At 35.2% G+C, this 19,468-nt stretch overlaps 2 protein-coding genes across 2 annotated transcripts; one reads left to right on the forward strand and one right to left on the reverse strand.

Annotated features, from left to right (window-relative positions):
* The first annotated feature begins 666 nt into the window (after positions 1–666).
* LOC112453346 (dynein light chain 2, cytoplasmic) lies at positions 667–4,060 on the forward strand. The gene is made up of 3 exons (XM_025014060.1): positions 667–1,126; positions 2,349–2,466; positions 3,042–4,060. The coding sequence occupies exons 2-3, from the start codon at positions 2,359–2,361 to the stop codon at positions 3,201–3,203; spliced, it is 270 nt and encodes an 89-aa protein (XP_024869828.1). The 5' UTR covers positions 667–1,126; positions 2,349–2,358; the 3' UTR covers positions 3,204–4,060.
* Positions 4,061–6,072: 2,012 nt separating this feature from the next.
* On the reverse strand, positions 6,073–16,545 carry LOC112453313. The gene is made up of 16 exons (XM_025013986.1): positions 16,320–16,545; positions 15,596–15,797; positions 15,361–15,475; positions 13,979–14,225; positions 13,737–13,895; positions 13,254–13,338; positions 12,256–12,416; positions 11,785–11,933; positions 10,627–10,885; positions 10,015–10,219; positions 9,628–9,742; positions 7,662–7,908; positions 7,426–7,584; positions 7,162–7,246; positions 6,854–7,014; positions 6,073–6,610 (listed from the first exon to the last, which is right to left on the reverse strand). Exons 1-16 carry the CDS (start codon positions 16,503–16,505, stop codon positions 6,455–6,457), a joined length of 2,691 nt encoding a protein of 896 aa, XP_024869754.1. The 5' UTR covers positions 16,506–16,545; the 3' UTR covers positions 6,073–6,454.
* Between the last annotated feature and the right edge of the window lie 2,923 nt (positions 16,546–19,468).

The raw sequence follows: 19,468 nt of genomic DNA on the forward strand, positions 1-19,468 counted from the left end.
TATAACGAGTTAGGACCAAAGCACATATGACAGTCGTAGTCGTGGACATAAGTGACGCACAAGCTTTGGCGTATCCTGATTTGTCAGGTCGAGGACTACGACCGTCGTATATTGCTACTCCATGTTATATGTTATGTGCTTTGGCCCTTAAAGGTCAATCCAGACAAACTTGCATAGCGCATAAACATAAGCATAAGAGACGTGCGTGGTCCATATGCAAAAGTGCATAAGGAAATAGACCACGCCGTTTCTTTATGCATATGGTTATGCACCTATGCGAGTTTGAGCACACACTTTTCTGCACAACGCATAATGCGTAAGCATAAGAAAATTGCGTGGTCCACACGCATATGTGCATAAGAAAATAGACCAATCAATTTTCTTATGCTCATGCATTATGCGTTATGCAAAAGTCTGTGTTTTCCGCGTTTTACATTAGTTACAGAATCGCGGCTCTAGAGACGAAAACAAATTGCCCGCCGCCGGCGCTGGCGCGAATGCCGCGACTGCGCCGGTGAATCAGGTGAACCCGTCCGATTTCTCGAAGTCGAGAGGCGCGCGTTTGTTTCTCGCGCGTCGTCTCGCGCGGTGCACGCCGGTCCGATAGAAGACCCTGATAGAAGACCCTGCCGGCGGACCAATCGCGAGCCGGCATCGCGCGGCGACGACTGGCGACTGGCCGTGCTCTCAGTCCCGAGCCCGTAGTTGTCGATGGTTGTCGAGAAGTTATCGTGAAGTTGTCGGTTCCTCTCTTTCGGCCCCCGTGAAGCCAGCGAGCCCAAAATTTTCCCGAGTGTTCCCGAGGCAGTGGCAGCGTCCAGGAAACGATCCCGATCACCGTCAATCGGCCCGTTCGCAGGATCGTTCGCCGTCGCGCCGAAATCCCCGGCTGTCGCCGTCACCGTCGCCGTCGCCGTCGCCGTCACCCTCACCCTCAACCTCGCGTTCGCCCCGTTGTCGTGGTATCGAGAAAATATCGCGCCCGCGCGCGCTTAAAATAAACGGCGTTCGCCGGACCTCGCTTACGGCCACACACGCGCACGCACGCACACCCAGGATCGGAGAGGAAGGCGAGTCTGTTGTACCGTGTGTGATCATCCGCTGGAGACGGTGTCAACGAGTAAAGGTACAGAGAAAAACGTACGACGCGCGTCATGCGTGCGAGATAAAGACGAGGAAAGAGGAGCAAAGGAGAGAAAGAGAGAGAGAAAGAGAGAACAGGAGCATCGCTGATGTATCGAAGATGCATGCCCGTCCTCTTTCCCCTCTTCCCCCGCGAACGTAGAACCGAACTCGGCGAGACCGGAATCCATCCGGTCGCGCGCGCGTTTTCTTATGTCAGACGCGAGGAGGTTCTCCTCCTCCGAGGTGGCAGGACGGGGCGCCCTGACGCCGACGCCGACGTCGGCGCCAGGACCGCGGCGACCCACTTTCGCGGGTCGCCGTGCGCCTCGCGTGCCGGCCGAATTGCCATTTCTTTATTGTCCTCGTATCGACAAAACACTGTCCTCCCGCGCCTTTCGCGCTTCCCTCTCCTCCCCCTCGCCGTTTTGCCCTCTTCTCTCCTCCCCCTCTAAGCGCTCTCGCTCTATCGGTATCTCTATCCTTCTCCCTCCCCCTCTCTCTCTCTCTCTCTCTCTTTCTCTTCCCCCTCCCCTCTCCCTTTCCCTTTCCACCCTCGCTCGCCTCCATTCTCTAATTTGTGCATCGCACCGATATTCGCGTGAGCGACAGAATTTTCTCTCTCTCTCTCTCTCTCTCTCTTTCTCTCTTTCTCCGCCTGCGCTATCTATTTTTCCCTTCTTCCTCTATCTCTCCATTCTTGTCCTATCCGAGAGGGCGAGCGTTACGCTATACCGTGTCCGACTCCGACGCTCGCCGCCGTATTGTCATGCCGGCGTTGGACCTGTACGCTACTGTCAAAGTCGTGCGGTTCCCGCGGCCGAGCAGGTTGAGCCTCCCAACATACGCATGGGGTGGGGGAGGGTTGTCGAACAGCGGTCGCCAATTCACGCGTTATTTCACCCTCGTGGCATTTAACGAGCGCGCAACAAACGCGCGATAATGTCGCTTATAAATAAATCGTTTATTTTGAAAGTGGCGTGAATTTAAAGCAGCGGCGAACCGCGTTTGCTCCGCAATTGTGTCGCGAACTCCGTTTGAACTTGTACTCCCGTCGCGTTTACGCTGCTTTCAGTATGTCCACGGATATGGTTTTTTTTTATTTGCGCTCTTGCTTAAAACTCCATGCTCCGGGGTCTCTCGCATGCAGGGTTTGCGTTACAAGGATGTGTGATCATTGTATGATAATAGCGCCATGGTATGACGATGCTATATCTCTGTTTCAGAACGAGCAAGATGTCGGACCGAAAAGCAGTAATCAAGAATGCTGACATGTCGGAGGAAATGCAGCAAGACGCTGTCGATTGTGCCACTCAAGCTCTCGAAAAATATAACATTGAAAAGGTATATGCCTCCTCACACTCTGATCAAATGTTGACAGACGTAGTAGATAAAACACACCGTGAACATTGTGCACACAGATTGCAAAAGAAAATAAAACCGGAAGACTTGAACTTGGAGTAGATATATTTGCCAACAGATTCAGTTTTATTTTTTCAATCAAGAGATCTTGACGCGTTTTATAGGCATGGATTTAATTACGTTGTAATAAAACTAGAATTCGGTAATTCATCAATATCCTCGTATTAAGCCTTTAGCAACTTTTGCTAAGAGTAGAATAAAAAGAGTACATAAAGATCTCGTAATTGAAGAGAAACTAAAGAATTCAATAGGTAAATTGATATTTTGAAACACGTGACACGGAACACGTGATTTATTCATGTCTTATTAATGTAATGGACCTGGGAGACGTGAATTGAAAATTTAAACGTCGTTATCGAAATTGTTATTATATATACCGAAGGTAGATTCTGTCGGAAAAGTCTGCTATTTGTTGTGTCAAGTTGTACAGGATGAGATTGTTAAATCAATACGCGCTATTGATTCTACCATTAATATCCATTGGTTTTGGCTTTCAGGACATTGCGGCGTTTATCAAGAAAGAGTTCGATAAAAAGTACAACCCAACGTGGCATTGTATTGTAGGACGTAATTTCGGTAGCTATGTGACGCACGAAACAAGACATTTTATCTATTTCTATCTTGGTCAGGTAGCCATTCTCCTCTTTAAGAGCGGATAAACTTGTTTTTGCTATCCTCCCGAACATCTTTTTTCCTTCCTCTCTTCCTCCCTTGCTCACTATGCAAAATACATACATTTAAAATCATCGCCATGTGTAAAAGAGACTTCATTACTCATTATGTACACATTGGAAAATTTATTTTAAAAAGCAACGTATGCTCCCGATAAGCAAGTGAAGAGAAATATCAATGTTTCTTGACATATGTCGTTATATAAGTGGAAGGATACTCCGAAAGAGAAATTCTAAGAAGACACACGGTCGAAGGATTAGGGAGATAAACTTGGGGAAAAAAAAAGAAGAAAAGAATGACATACAACCTTACATGTTAAAATGTATTTTGTATGTCAAGAAGTTTGTTGTGTTCTTGTTTTATATTATTAGGTAAATGCGCAGAATATACGGTTAAGTTCAATACTGGCGATTTTAACTAAGTAAATTTTAGCGTAATTGTTTAACGTATAGTGTTCGAGCGACACTCTAATACATATTTCGCGTTGAGTGGGTTCGCGTCAAGCGTACCTCGCTTGCGCTGGAAGTACATGGTATCCGTTAAATAATCGCCAATAATGAATGTAAGCCCGAATGAGATTGATTGCCCCTGCAATTGTTATTTTATATTAATTGGTAACCATCGTAGTTTCTTACGTACCGCATACTGATCAACTTGATTTTGTATTTGCCATGCAACTGCGACTGACATTTTTTGTTTTTGTTAGATTAAGAATTCTCAGAATGATTGAACGGAAAAGGAAAAAAACGAGCTCAATCTCTCTTTCGACGTGCGATTATCATCGTACTCTATTGATAACTTTATTTCGATCGGATATAAAACTAACATGCTATTGAATAACAAATATCTGACTCGTTCATTGCTACCTTCACAATTTTTATATTGTGCACAGAGTATATAACATAAAAAAGGGGGGAAAGACATTTTATCTCGTGGCGTTGTATACTTAGGAGAATATTCATTTCCGGAAAGGAAAATATCATCTGCCCATATTAAATTCTTTTATGTAATATTCAACACTCCATATTACGATACTTATATAAATATATATATATATACATATATATATATAAATAAATAATATAGATTATACATATATGATATATTATTTATACATAGAGTGCAATCTTCAAACAATTTTTCATGCAGTATTTAATTATCGTAAATAATCGTTGCTACATTGTTCAAATTTTAGACTGACTATTAAATAATATCAAACTATCGTGCATAATCCTCTTTTTTTTTTTTAAATAGAAGTTTGCAATACTACTTTTATAAGCAGCGAATATGTAGCAGAGTCTTCGAAAGTAAAAATCACGATAAAAGATACCGAGTCGTATTCTGAAGATCAAGACTTTTGAGAACATCTGAAGATATTCGACATGTTATCACGTTTATTTTCTTTTATTTATTTATTGTACATATATTCCAGCAGGTTTATTGACTCATAAATATTGCATATATTATTAGTGACACAGAATGATCTGTACCTTTACGGTGTTATATGATGTACGTTATGCTTTCGCCGTACTTGCTACATGAGATCGGTTTAGGAAATACATCGCTAATGGGTTCGAATTTAATCACCGGTGGTAAAAGCCAATTGTACTTTGTATACACGTTAAGTGAAGAACCTGTTACGCTGTCAGGCGGTGGTTGTTACATTCACTTTATTTACCAAAACGTCAAGAGCCGCTTCCGGAACGTGCTTTTTCGAAACGTCGCAAGTAAAATGCAAAAAACTATTTTTTTCTGAGAGACACGGGTTAACAAGTGAAAAATAAATGTGGGCATGACAAAATCACTTTGGTTTTTTTTTTCTTGAAATCGAGCTTTCGAGGACAAGAATCGCTCTGTCGCACCTCCGCCGATTTCACGATCGAGTCTACATGCAGAAGATGCGGTAAAAGCAGATAAATATTATTGTGCTTAACAATAAAAATCAGTTCCACCCACGAATCTATGTACTTTTCTTTTCAGCGAGGCGCTATATATAAAATGGGGAGCGATGTTATCCTACATAAGAGAACGGTATCGAACGTCACAAGGTCGAGTTTTCCCTAAAATTACGATGCTGAAATACCAGAGAGGGGAAAAAAACGAATTGCGGTCGTAACAGGCGCGCACTTTGAAGCCTACGCACGCGATATTAACAGGAACATCAATAATGTGTTCTCGATAAAATTCAACCTTGTGAATTATAATGTGGAGTGGCCGACTGGATGACTACCTGTTGTGTTTTGCATAATTTGCGTAACTTCATTAGATATATCTCATTTCCGCCCCTAACGACTATAAATATCTGTGCTTCTGCAACGCCATGCACACGTCCGTATCTATATATGTGAAATGTACGTATACGTGTGTAAAAGCGATACCTGTGCTTTCTTTCAGAATCCCCTAAAAATAAGAGAATGATTCTTTTAATTCCTTCACTTTATTTACGATATTAAGATTGATACAACATTGTCGTTGTTACATTTATTGATATTCAGTTTATCGCTACATTATGTTCGATCTTTAAACGTTACAGAATCCACTATGTACATCTGAGGAAAAACTAACAATACATCGTAATCTTATTTGAAATTACTAATTTTAATACATATTTACATGTATCTTTCAGTCTTTTAAAGTTACTTACAAATTAAAACAATTTTCGCTGTATTACAGGGATTTTATATCTTCCAAAAGATATAAAATATTTTCATCTTGTTGTCCACATTATCCTTGATAATTAGGAACTTTAATGATTATATATATATATACACATATATATATATATATATATATATATATATATATATATATATATACATATACAAGTAAAATAAGTGTTGTAAAATATTGAAATACGACTTATTTTACTTATTTATTATAACCACTATGTCTATAGTTGAATCTATAGATTTATAATAAATTACAATGTTAATTATATCACTAATTTAAAGAAATTTTTCCAGTGCAGTGCGAGTGGAAAAATTATTAATATCCCATTCATTCTTAAGTCCGTTATTACGAATTTCTTATTTTATTAGAGCACAAACAATATTTCGAGGATTACCACGAAATTCGTGATTAAATAAAGTTCTTTTTAATAGATTGATAATAGTTGTGTCAAACGCAAGTATTGATTCAAAGATAATTATCTTAAAATTTCTCCGATAAATAGAATTGACTTTTCGTACAATTTTTTGTCTCTACAAAAAGTTTTAAAAGTTCGATGAACTTTAGTAGATTAATCTTGGAAATTCGTCATCAGACTTAATATCTTGTCAAACAACAGATCTTTGGCGTCTTTAGCCCACATGAAATCGAGATGACTAAATTTCTCAAGCGGCACGCGGAATTTTCCAATCGGATTGCCAAGTTCCTTGTATAATTCGTCGACGTCCTGCGGATGATAAAGACACGGTGTAAGTGCAATGTAATCATTAGTACAATTGAAACAGTATCGTATATGGCATTTGACTTTAGTATCTCGATTATTTTCAGGATATTTATTAAAAAAATAATACTATAATAATAATAATACGAAAGCTTATGTGCGCGTGTATGTGTGAAAAAAATATCCTGGCAAATATATCGCAAATATCTAAAGTCGAATAAAATATTACGTATAAGAAGGTATACGAACTTTGACATTCGCCAACCAATCATTGGTGCTGTAATGTAATGAAACTGGCACTTTGATCTTTCTCAAATTATATTCCGGAGGACTGAACGTACCGTATCTAATCAAATTCCCGGCCCATGAGTAGTCGTATTGTCTGAATTTCCCCCGTGTAATCAAAAACCCTGAGAACAGATTCGTAATTTATAAAAATTATATATATATATATATATTATTTCACAAAATTTTAAAAAATGTTTATGAAACGCATAGGATATTTCGCCAATTTTATGCAAATATAATGAGGTATATTAATAGAAATGAAGGTTTACCGGTCTTAACAAGTTGTGCATAATGCATAAACTGTTTTGTTGATGAGCCAGCTGGAACGTGTTCCAGGATTAATGGTAGAAGAGTCTGCAAAGGTGACAGCAACATCATGAATAAATATATCGAATTAATAATGAATTGACATTAATTCAGATTATTTGATAACTAACAGCACAAGGAGTGCTATAATAAACCAGCTTACTATTTAGCGAATAATCATCTCATTTTACAAGCTAACTATAAGTATGTTAAAGACAATATCTTACGGTATTTAACTGGTCTTTGTTGAATCCGCCGAACAAGAAAAGTATATTTGAGCACAAGGGTTGCGTGATAGCGTCCTCCGCGCATACGATTCTTGCGAATATTTTGAGGGCTTCGCTAGTAGGCTCGAAATCATACATGCCGATTAGTTTCATCAGTTCCTGCAATGAGGCCATTAAAGTCCAAAAAGACGATCGCGATTATTATTTTCTTATCGAGATTAGACTTACGTACATACCTCTAAAGGACCACTGAACCTTGATATAAATTGCATAATGGGATTATCCATCCTGGCGCAATAAGCGACTGGTGCCAACGCGAACATCGCCTGTATCTTATCCTGATATTCCGGCCGTTCCGACGACATCACGAAAAAGGAGGTCGTACCTTGGCTATGCCCTAGATAGAATATTTTTTGGCGGCCAGTTATCTTCAAAATGTAGTCTATCATCGCTGGCAAGTCGTACATCCCGATTTCGTGCCAACTGCAAAAAAGGTACGATTTTTATGAATTATTCCTCAATCCTTAATCTGAAATAGATAACTCTACTTTGTATCTATATCAGGTAGAAATGAAAAAATTATATAAAGATGGTGCGCGTGCGCGCGCGTGTAGGTTGTGTGTGTGTGTGTGTGTGGGCTAAAAGTTCTAATTATATACATACTTAGTTTTTATTGCACAAAAATTTGTCGAACACATTGCATATCGTAGTTACAACATGTCAAAAAATAGCTCTTTTTGGAACTTTAATCACAAATTTCTCAAATTTGTGACATAATAATAGTGCAATTTAGCAAACGAGATTTGTATTCCAGTTTCTAAAAGCCTATGGAAAACCTTTAAAATTGTTCGTGTGTATTTTTATCATTGAACAATGTTATCGTTCTGTAGGTGTTAAAAAAAAAACTCTTAGTTGAAACTAATTGTGTAAGTCGAGTTCTATCAATACAAATTAACTTTAAACTTTTATTTTTTATCTTTTTCTAATTCTTAGAACTAGAGTGCGCAATATATGGATATATAATTTACGTAATTTTATTTTTAATATTTCAAATATCTTTTGAGCTGCAAGCATATGTTACATTTGACCGATAAATATCTAATAAGTATTTAATCCGAAAAAAACACCAAATGTCATTATCAAGAAGTGATAATACCTCGCCTGACCGATAAAAGAAGATATTATAGATATTTTTGTCGCAATTTTTGCTGCACCTGTATAAATATGTCGTTGCAGATGCATTTCGAATTTTGATATGCATTTAAACATTGCATGCTGTTCTTATTGCATTTTTTTCATTGTTATTGTTTGCAAAATTGATACTAATTCTGATATTATTTAATTATTATGTTGAAAGTAAAATCTTTATCGTAGTCGGATAATCGAAGAAATATGGGTGATTAAAAAAGCACAATTAAACTTTTTTTCCGCTAAGATAACGCGCGCAAATTGATTTTATCTTGAAACTATTACGTGAATACTGTAATCATTTTGATCAATGTCTCCTTTCTCACTGCGTCGCATACACTGAGAAAAAAAAGTTGTTGACTTGACTAAATATTTTTAACTAATTATTAATTTTTTAATTGAAATATTTATGTATTTAAATTAAATAAAACATATTAAATCTAACATGACGTAATTTACTCAAATACTTTAATATTTCAATTAAAAAAATAATCAGTTAAAAATATTTAGTCAAGTTAACAAACTTTTTTTCTCAGTATACGATTAGTTATTTATTGTAATTTATATATCGTTACATAGGGAAATATTCATTTTCCTGAAGCTCTAAATATACGATTTCTTAAAATGTGATAACGTCGTTGCGATGGCAATGATTTAATTTGAGAACAACTCGATAGGATAGAATTGTTAAAATTGTGCCATTATCATCGTGGCGTTATTTCGATAAATCATCTATGAATCGAATGATAGACTTAGAAATGATAAATATTACCTCCCATGGGTTTAAACTTAAATTTCTTCATTCGACGGTAGTAGACCGTATATGTATATACGTTTAAAGATAAGATTAAAGATACTTGACATTCCTGGCGTCAAGCTTCCATCGTCTCGTGCTGACTTAAGCTTTATCTTCAAACGCGTGCTATTAGTGCCGTAATCGGTAATAGTTTCATTTTTCGCTATTTACATACACATTTGTTTTTCTTCCATGCTATTTACATCTATTATCCTCACCTGAAATCCCAGAAAAGTTCTCTCCGAATATCCGGGAGCAGGTGCTTGCGTCCATATACATTGCCACGTGTATTACCGAGCCACACATCGTAACCCGCGTCCGCCAGAATCAATGCTTGATTTCAAAAGGATATAACGGAGTTATAACAGCAGATAATATTTGACAATATTTTCATTAAGGTAAATACAAACACTGGAACGTAGATGGAGAAAAGAAAAATTTTTAATCTGTGCAGATCTTTGCGCGCGCGATTTTACTTTGTTTCAAAAGAACATATTTTGCTCTATTATAAATTATATGAAGAATACACGTGTATTATGCGATAAAGTACTCGCGCTCGGGAATCAAACAATCAAATGCTTTTATTGGAAATGCACTTTCTTTACCTAAGCTTTTCTGCGGCCCAGGAACGACCCAACAAGCCGAACTACACAGAAGGCCGTGCATCACGAATGCCACGGGTTTTTGCACTTGCGAATTATTGAAATAATTAGTACGCCCTGTTATCCGATGCATTTCCAAGATATAACCGTCCGAAGTGAGCACCTCGTGCAGCTCCCCATGGTAACCGAACTTGCTCACTAATTGCAACTGTACAATGGTAACGTTTTCATTACTGATAGATTGGTCGACGGATTGATAAAAAACTAAGGAAGGCCGAGAGAGATTAAAATGATAAACGTATTTCAGAAATTTGGTTCATTATATTTACGTGTTATAAATAATAATACTTATAATATACATATAAAGGTACTTGTTATAATTGTTTAATAAAAAGTTAATGAAGCTTAAATAATTTAATAAGGGAATCTCAGAAATAGATTTATTAGTCGATATATCAGTTTTCTCATTGAATCGATAAAGATGTTAAGATATTTGTAATTGCATTAATGAGGCGTAGGCAAATGCAAATAAGTCACCTCGATCGACGGAAATTGTTTCAACCTTCATGTAATTGTCTTTTTTATTTTACTTTTATTCTCGACAAATGCACTTACAATGCTAAGCGACGTATCTGCCTGTGTGGCTATCAGAAATTCCGGATCTTCGAATTCCTTGATCATCGGTATCTTGTCTATCGACGGGACATCCGGCAACTGGTCCATCGAGGAATACGGCATCGCGCTGGCGGATGCCAGGATCAAGAGCAAAAGAATCGGCATCGTTGATGTCGCGCGACGAGATCGTTGCTGCAGGAGATCGGCTCGAACTGTATTGTGCGCGATTTTCTTCCCGAATGTGCAGCGTATATATACTTATGTGGCGCTGCTTATTTACTGAAAATACGTCCACTACCGGAATGTGTTTGCTATTTTATGCGATCTTATCGAGTACTATCTATCGTAATCCATCCGTCATAATTTCTGATTTGATAATATTAAGCTGTGATTGAGGTGTATAGAAAGAAAGGGAGCAAAGGCTCTTATCGATGTTTGATTGTGAGTGAATCGATTATTATTTATCGATAAATTGATACTGCATTTTATAACTTTCTGCGCGCAGCTGCGTAGCTGCTCGCAACATCGCGTATCTGTTTATACGAATTTTATCGAAAGAAACAACGCTCTGAAAGAAAGAAAAGAGTTGTTTGCAATTGATCGCTACTGATAAAGTGCAAGTAGATAGGGAAATCTATTGAATCTTCGATTTGAAAGTTGATTTTAGATAGTCCCGCTCTCGTAGATCATTTCTTTTTTATCACCAATTGATTCGTATATGCGTACAACTTTATTCGTTTAATCATCGATTCATTAGTGTTATAAATCTACTAATTTTAATCTATCAATTGATCTTTGATGTTCTAGATAATTCATTTTATGGATCATAATTTTCATAAATCAAAGAAGCTTTATTCCTTAATTTATTATTAAATTATATTATATGAGCGAGATGATGACGCAAGAAACACACAAATTAGAACGTTAAACGAGAAAAAAAATGATATGTTAATACGAAAAAATGGGAATTTATAAGGGTGAGTGTAAAATGCAAGATATACGTATCACATTTCAAGTATACAAAATATTTTATAAGGACGTGAACACATTGACAAGAGATTGATAATTCAAATCGGTGTATATCGAATTATATTGAGTACAAGCGTTGATCTCGGAATGAGACAATCCTGACACTGTGTGGCAATTATACTTTATTACGAGGACTTCTTCATTTGACTGATTATCTGATCGTACACGAGCGTCTTCACATCCTTAGCCCACACGTAGTCCACGTGATTAAATTTCTTATCCGCTATTAAGATTTTACCGGCGGGATTGCCCAGTTCGCTATACAACTTTTCCACATCCTACGAGAAGAATCAAAATATGATTACAAACACAAACATTGGCGCTAACGTACAATTTCATTTGATCCTCGACTAACAGTAAGTTTCAAATAATCACTGACTACATTTCAGTGCCAGCGTCACGATAGAAGAAATTCGATGTTTTTCAACATATATTCAATTATAACTTACTCATTACAATTGAGAATCAACAAGGATCGTAAGATCACTTTGATGTTTAGCTCTCTCTCACAGCGTTAGAGCGTCAAACGAAAAGGTACTCTAATTATCCTGACACATCATAGGTACTCGAGATAATCGTTTTGTATAAAGAAACACAAACCTTGACATTTGCCAACCAATCGTTTTCACTGTAGTACAAGTAGATCGGTACTTTGATCTTGCTCAAATCGTAGCTCGGTGGAGTAAATGTGCCGTATAAATCTTCATCTCCAAATGTTCCGTGATCGTATTGTCTAAATTCCCCCGGTGAGATTAGCCTTCCTGTTGACAGATTTGCTGCTGTTATTATGGGAAATGTTTAAGAGATTTGAGTGTGACAGATATTTCATTATCTTTATACATAACGCGCATTTTACTATAGCGAGTTCGATCGCTTGTGTTGCAGTAGTGTACGCTAAGAATTATTTAATTAAAAATTGTTCATAAAAATATTCAACGATAAAAACATAATGTAAAAAGTTTGATCGACAAAATACCTGATATTGTCACAAATTTTAACAGAATATATTGGATATTTTATCGGTCAAATATTTATATTATGCTTTTGTATTAGTTTGGTGCAGTAAAATGTCGGATTTTTGCTAACTGAAAATATTGGTTCAATCATATTAGTTTTATAGTATAATCTTATACATATACAATATATAATTTTGCTTTTATCATTATAGCTACACTTCTCATTGTAGTTATTGTGCTAATAAAACTTTTTTAAGAACGCGTTTTGATCGTTTTGTTTAAAGTTTATTCTAACAAAATTCATGTAATTTTTTAAATATAAATTCAAATTGGGGAATAACGCTACTGCAGTTGTTATATCCCCCTTATTTACCGGATTTGATTGTTTACAGACTACCAGATTTTCAAAAATTTGAAATATTTTCTAAAACATAAAATTTCTAAAAATGAAAGTGATGTCGAAAAAGCTGTAAAACAATTCATCGATTTTAATAATAATAATCCGACATTACAATAAATATCCGCCATTTCATATGCACTAACCTAGTACTTAAGTATATTCATACAGCAATTTTATGGTACTATAATAATCAGTGTATATCTGCCGAATTTATTATTATATTAATATGAATGAACGTTTACCAGACTTGATGAGTTGCCCATAGTGGGCGAGTTGCATCGTGGCTGTATCAACAGGAACATGCCCTAAGATTACCGGTAGAAGAGCCTATAAGAGAGACAATAGCGATATAAATATATATATAACGATTGACATTATAAGTTGACATAATAATGTTACAAATAAGTACTAAATTAAAATTAATAATTCTTAATTAATACTCAAAGTTGCGACGTTGCGAAATAATGCACAATCTTAATAATACCGATATAGTTGAAAGTATTATAAGAAAAATCACTATTATTTGACAAAACAAAATATTATCATTTTTTAAATTTATATTTGATATGCAATATTTTTTGTATATTTGATATAAATTTGATTAGGTTGCTTATAGTATATATAATTTAATTAACGCTTAAATTTTAAATAAGATGCGCTTAAAAATATGCTTGAAAAATGAAAGATATGCTTATTATGAATATGCTGATATTAAAGGCGCGTACCGGATCAAATTGTTCAATGTCGAATCCAGTCGTCAGGAACAGTGAATTCGAACATATTGGTTGAGTGATAGCGTCCTCCGCGCACACTAATTGTTCAACTGCTGTTACGAAATCGTTGGTAGGATTGAATTTGTACATGCCGATTAAATTGAAGAATAACTGCAACGGTACATTCAAACTGTCAGAAAACTACAGAAAATCTTTGAAAAATCAATTCTTTTTTAAATCCAGGAGTCACGTACGTCGATGCTATCGACGAATTGTGCCAGCAGCTGAAAAAGGGGACTCTTCATCCTGCCGCAGTAAGCGATCGGAGCCATAGCGTACATTTCCTCAATATATTCCTGATACTGTGGTCGTTCCGTCGCCATAACGAAGAAGGCGGTGGTACCCTGACTGTGCGCCAGATAGAACATTTTTTTGCGGCCAGTCGTCTCCACAATACGATCTATCATCGCTGGAAGATCACGCGTGCCGATTTCGGTCCAGCTTTTACATATAATGCGCTTTGTATGTAATGTTTTTATTCGTGAAGATAGAGATATTGATTTTTATATAAATAATCTGCTTAACGTGTCTTTTGAGTGTTTGTCATAATCGGATAATCGGAGATAATTGATTAAATTTTTTTCTGACAAGATAATACGTTGACAACAAAACGGCACTTTTTTAAAGATAAATGCGAATTTGAAACTGACATAAATAAGAAAACGATATTTCCCTCGAAATATCGTTTTCTTATTTATTTGTTCGCGCAGAATAGTGAATAAAGTTTGTTGAAGATTTTCGAAACAATTCTAAGTATTGCAACAAAATTATTTTAGCACTCTATTTCTTTGCTTGAGCTTTCAATCAAATTTCTGATAAGAGCTTGAAGTTAAGTGAAAAAATTAGTTTCATATATTTTTTAATTCTTATAATCATTAGTCATTTAAACTGTAGACTTTGACGTTACCATTGAGAAGAAATTAAATCCAAACTATCTTAATCTGCCACATATTATCTACAATTATCTAAAATCTAGATATTGTCATAATGAGTAATTATGAACACCTGTTATGATTATATCATTGCTACTTATCACATTCTTGGAAATCGTGACGATTAGTACCTACAAATGCAAGTTAAGAAGATGAATAATGAACATCAGCATGCTTATTGTCATTGTACTGTATACTCATACATATTTTTGCATTTTTTATCCATATACACATCGGTCAAAATGATTCTGTTACTATTTTGATCATATTAAAGTGATAAGAAGAAATGTGAAAAAATTCATTGTATATACATATACTTTTTGATATCATTAGAAAATTATATGTAAGAAAATTTATGAAACTTTTTCAATCGTTTTATTTTATCGATTCTTTACAGAAACTCGTTTTCATTAGAAACAAGCAAGATCAAATTGACCCATATGTGTTGTTTAACATATAAACTTGAGCTTTTCTTATCTAACTTATAGATTAGATTAGAGATATTAATATTTCTACGCTGCAACTATTTCACATTACTCGCTGATTAAATTTTATTTTTAACTATGCTACGCGAATGTTATAATTATTTCTTCGTGTCTCGCTGTTGACATATATACATGCACACACATAATATCAATTCTCACCTGAAGTTCCAGTATTCTTTCATCGAGATTTTCTCAGACACATGAGTATTAGCATATGGATTACCACGCGCGTTACCGAGCCACACGTCGAATCCCTCATCCGCCAGAATAAACGCTAAAATATTAATATCGGAACACAATAATAAAGATAAATATATTGGCCAGTATGCAGACGATGAAATATGTCCTCTTACTTGACGACTTTAACACTAAATAAGTTATGCTTTTACTTTACCTAAACTTTTCTCACGGCCGGAAATAGCCCAACTCGACGAGTCGCAAAAAATGCCGTGCATCACAAATGCAATAGGTTTTTGCACGTTTGAATCGGTAGAATTAGCTCGTCCTTTTATCCGATGTAGTTCCAAAATATATCCGTCGGAAGTGGTCACTCTATGCAGCTCACCGTCGTATCCGTATTTGCTTATCAGTTCCATCTGTGCAATAGAACGATAGTTTTCTAAATCGGTTATACATATAAATATGTAGCGAGAGAGTGTTAATCAAAAGATATTATTTTTCTCATTACATCAGTTAATTGCCAAACAAATATTTAACTCGAGAATAGTCACCTGATTTTTATATTTCATTGCAGCGTCGAAAAACGTAGTTCTTTCTAATCTAACTAATCGAGAATCTCCATATCTTTTATTTGAATGTTCTGACAATGAGACTTAATCTGCATAATAGGAAAAGTTTGTGACCTGTATATTTATAGTATTTATTGAAACTTGCTAAGGTGTAGAAATCACTCCAGATGATTGTTTACGCAAAGAAAAAAAAATAGGTGATTGTTCCCGGATTAAGAATATCAATTAAAATTTTTTAAAAATCGTCACATTTCGAACATAATGATGAAAATTATTTTTGTATAATTTATAGCTCGTTTATTTCTTAAATTCGCATTTAGTTCGATGCGTAAATTTGTATTGGATGAAAAAAGCAAAGGTTTCACTCACCGTGGTAAGTAGTGCATCCTCAGGGAACTTCACAGGTAGGAACAGGTCCGGGATACGTGGTATCCGTTCTGATGGATTCAGTTTCGGTATTTTATCTGTTATATTAGTAAACAATTCAGCATTCGCGGATGCCAGGATCCAGACGAGGAACATCGGCAGCAACATGATCGCTCGATGAGATCGCATAGACTAATGAACTCGAAAAGAATAAAGTCGAATAATTTTCTCAAATGTGCGACGGTTATATATACAGTGCTTATGTCGTTTATGTATGATAAATAACGTCAGAGTATCTGGAACTTTATGCAACCTTTCAATGCCATTTGTTAATTTATCACAATTTCCTGCTTCCATAATGAATAATGATCGACGGTGGTAAGCCGTAATTGACATCGCGAAAACAAAGTAAAAGATCCATGGGCCTTATCACTGTCCTAAGTGGCTGTTTACTCACGAAATGATATAGTATTTTGGACTATCCGCACGTGCATAGCGCACTTTCATTTTTTCTCAGATTGAAAATTCAATGAAAAAACTGAAAAAAGTTGCCTTTCGATGTTAGCTTGAAGTAAATAGCGAGTTGTTAAAATCGCTATATATTTACAAATCAATTTTACAAATCAAAGACCTGCAATATCAAAGATATGTCGCGTGTGGTCGAGAATTTGAGATTGTCTAAAGTTAATAAACTGTAAAGTTGAAAGTTTATGAATTGTCTAAAACAGATATGACGCGGTATTTATATTTGTTCATCAAATGTTTTACGTCTTAAATATTAAACCGAAGATATAAAAAGGTATCAATAAAGGTCGAAGACGTCATGCGATCGATGGGTATTGTCAAAAGAAGGTATATATGAACTTTGTTCAATTGTCCCAATGAATATTTTAATCGCCAAAGTATGTTGCATCTATATAAATATTCCGTTACGTATGCACTTAGTATCAATTTTTATCGAATTTTTTATATTGTATGTAGCGCTTATGCATTTATTTGAGATTTTAGATCGCCAAAGTCGAAAATCTTGAAAAAGAGTCTTTAAATGTTTAGGAAATTAATACAGGATAAAAAGAATTTAAGTATTAGGAGAAGAAGAAAAGGACGAAAAAAAGGAGTAAAATAAATAGTACAATACTACTCATTAGCTTTGTTGTTTTTAATTTTATTTTTCTTATTTCATTTACATTAAGAGTAAGATTGAGTGGCTGTCATGGCATATTTTGACAGTTGTGTGGTTAATAGCACGGTTAATAGTGTAATAATAACAGTGAAATATTAAAGATAAATAGTGCGCGCGTCTGTGATGTAGTAGTCTTGCTAAATAACACAAGTACAAATTTTTGTCGATTATCAATGGAGCCTTGAGGATTTGGAAGTAATTGAAGAATAGCAATATTATCGATTGTCGACATATATTTTTTACACTACACTTTTTTCTATAATTATCATTTGCATGAATAATCCGTGTAATACGGATGATAACGGAAGTAAAAGTGCACAGATTTAAATAAAAATCGAATATTGTCGAGTAAACGTGTGTGCATGTCAAAACATCAGGATAATAGTAAATAATAAATTATATATTATATATTACTTCCCAAGTAAGGAGAGTGACGTCAAATAATATATAAATAACTACTAGTAAGATTATTCGTCTTTAGTAATATTTTATCAGTAAATGCAAAGCAATGCAAATAACCAATTCGCATTTACCATTACCCAGAACCAAGCATGCTAATGCATGTAATGAAGATGGAGACTTGAGTGGAGTATATGCGAAAAAAAGATGCATTATCTTCCTCCGGTATATGCACCGTTTAATCGTTCGGATCTCTGGAACTGTATATTGAACTAAAATTAATTTTATTACTCTTTTTAAATAATAATATTAATAAAATAAAATTTATGTTAATTATATTCTTATAAAAGCCATTACAATGTCAAAAGCTTTCTTTTACAATTTTAACGCGATATATCTACATATTTGTTAAATTGTATTAAGTATAAAAAATATACTTACACATCAGCACAATTCTACACGTATTAACATATATAAATCAAAAATTACACGTGGAGGATTCTATTTTATATCTGTGAGTCATTTACTTTACGTAAAGAAAGAATGTGCTTGTTTGCATAATTATACATTCATCCGTTGATGAGCGGGTCGATTTTAAGTTTTCTTACGCGGAAATATATTACACAAGTAGGTTTTTGTCTTGCATACCTAAAGCTTGCATTATTACGTGACAGTTAAATCGAGGACGTTTTACACTTTAATGGCCAAACAAACAAATGAACTTTCCGGAATTCGCTTATTGTGCAACATTGTGTAATTGCAGAATACGCCACTCATTGCATGGAGCTTTGTAATTTAGAAACAGAAATCGAGTTTTCTTACAAATTTATTTTATTCAGCTTTTTGAACAATTTAAAAAAAAAGACATATATATACATATATATATTGTATAAAACGTAGTTTTATACGTTGTATATTAAATATTGTAAAATCTAATATATATATAATGATTGACAAATTAACAATTTGCACAAGATGGTTGTTCATGTAAAAAGGTGCCGTTTGCACGGTGATTATTGCTTCGAAAACACGCGGCAAAGCAGATCCAGCAATTATCCAAAATATGAATACAAAAATATTGGGTTTCGTATGAACGAAGAATATAATAACAGCTGTTGTCGTTTCAATAAAAATCTACATTGTCGATTTATTTAACAAACAGTTCTACACACATTATAAATTTACACTATTAATAGAGAAAGATTTTGTAAATACGTATATGTACAATAATTATAAAAGCCACGCGTTTTTCAACAACAGATATATGCGTGTGCTGTTCCTCTTTCTTTTAAAATCTAAAGAAGGAGAAGACTGGCAATAATCGCCATGCATCAATCGTCAATTTTCGTCTCGGCAAAATTACATCCCGTCTCTACGTTCTCTTATATAAAATCCTAAAAATTATCAAAATGAGCGCATCATTACGATAATAATACGGCCCTATCGAAAATAATACGGCTTACGTATTACGCGCCCATTTTCAATCTACGGATAGGAACCCGGAAATAGGACCCATGGTCCAAATCTGATATTTCTTTCTCTCTGTCGCACATTACTTATACTATATTCT

The sequence above is a fragment of the Temnothorax curvispinosus genome, unplaced genomic scaffold (genome assembly GCF_003070985.1).
Source record: "Temnothorax curvispinosus isolate PA1 unplaced genomic scaffold, ASM307098v1 QBEX01004246.1, whole genome shotgun sequence".
Lineage (NCBI taxonomy): Eukaryota > Metazoa > Arthropoda > Insecta > Hymenoptera > Formicidae > Temnothorax > Temnothorax curvispinosus.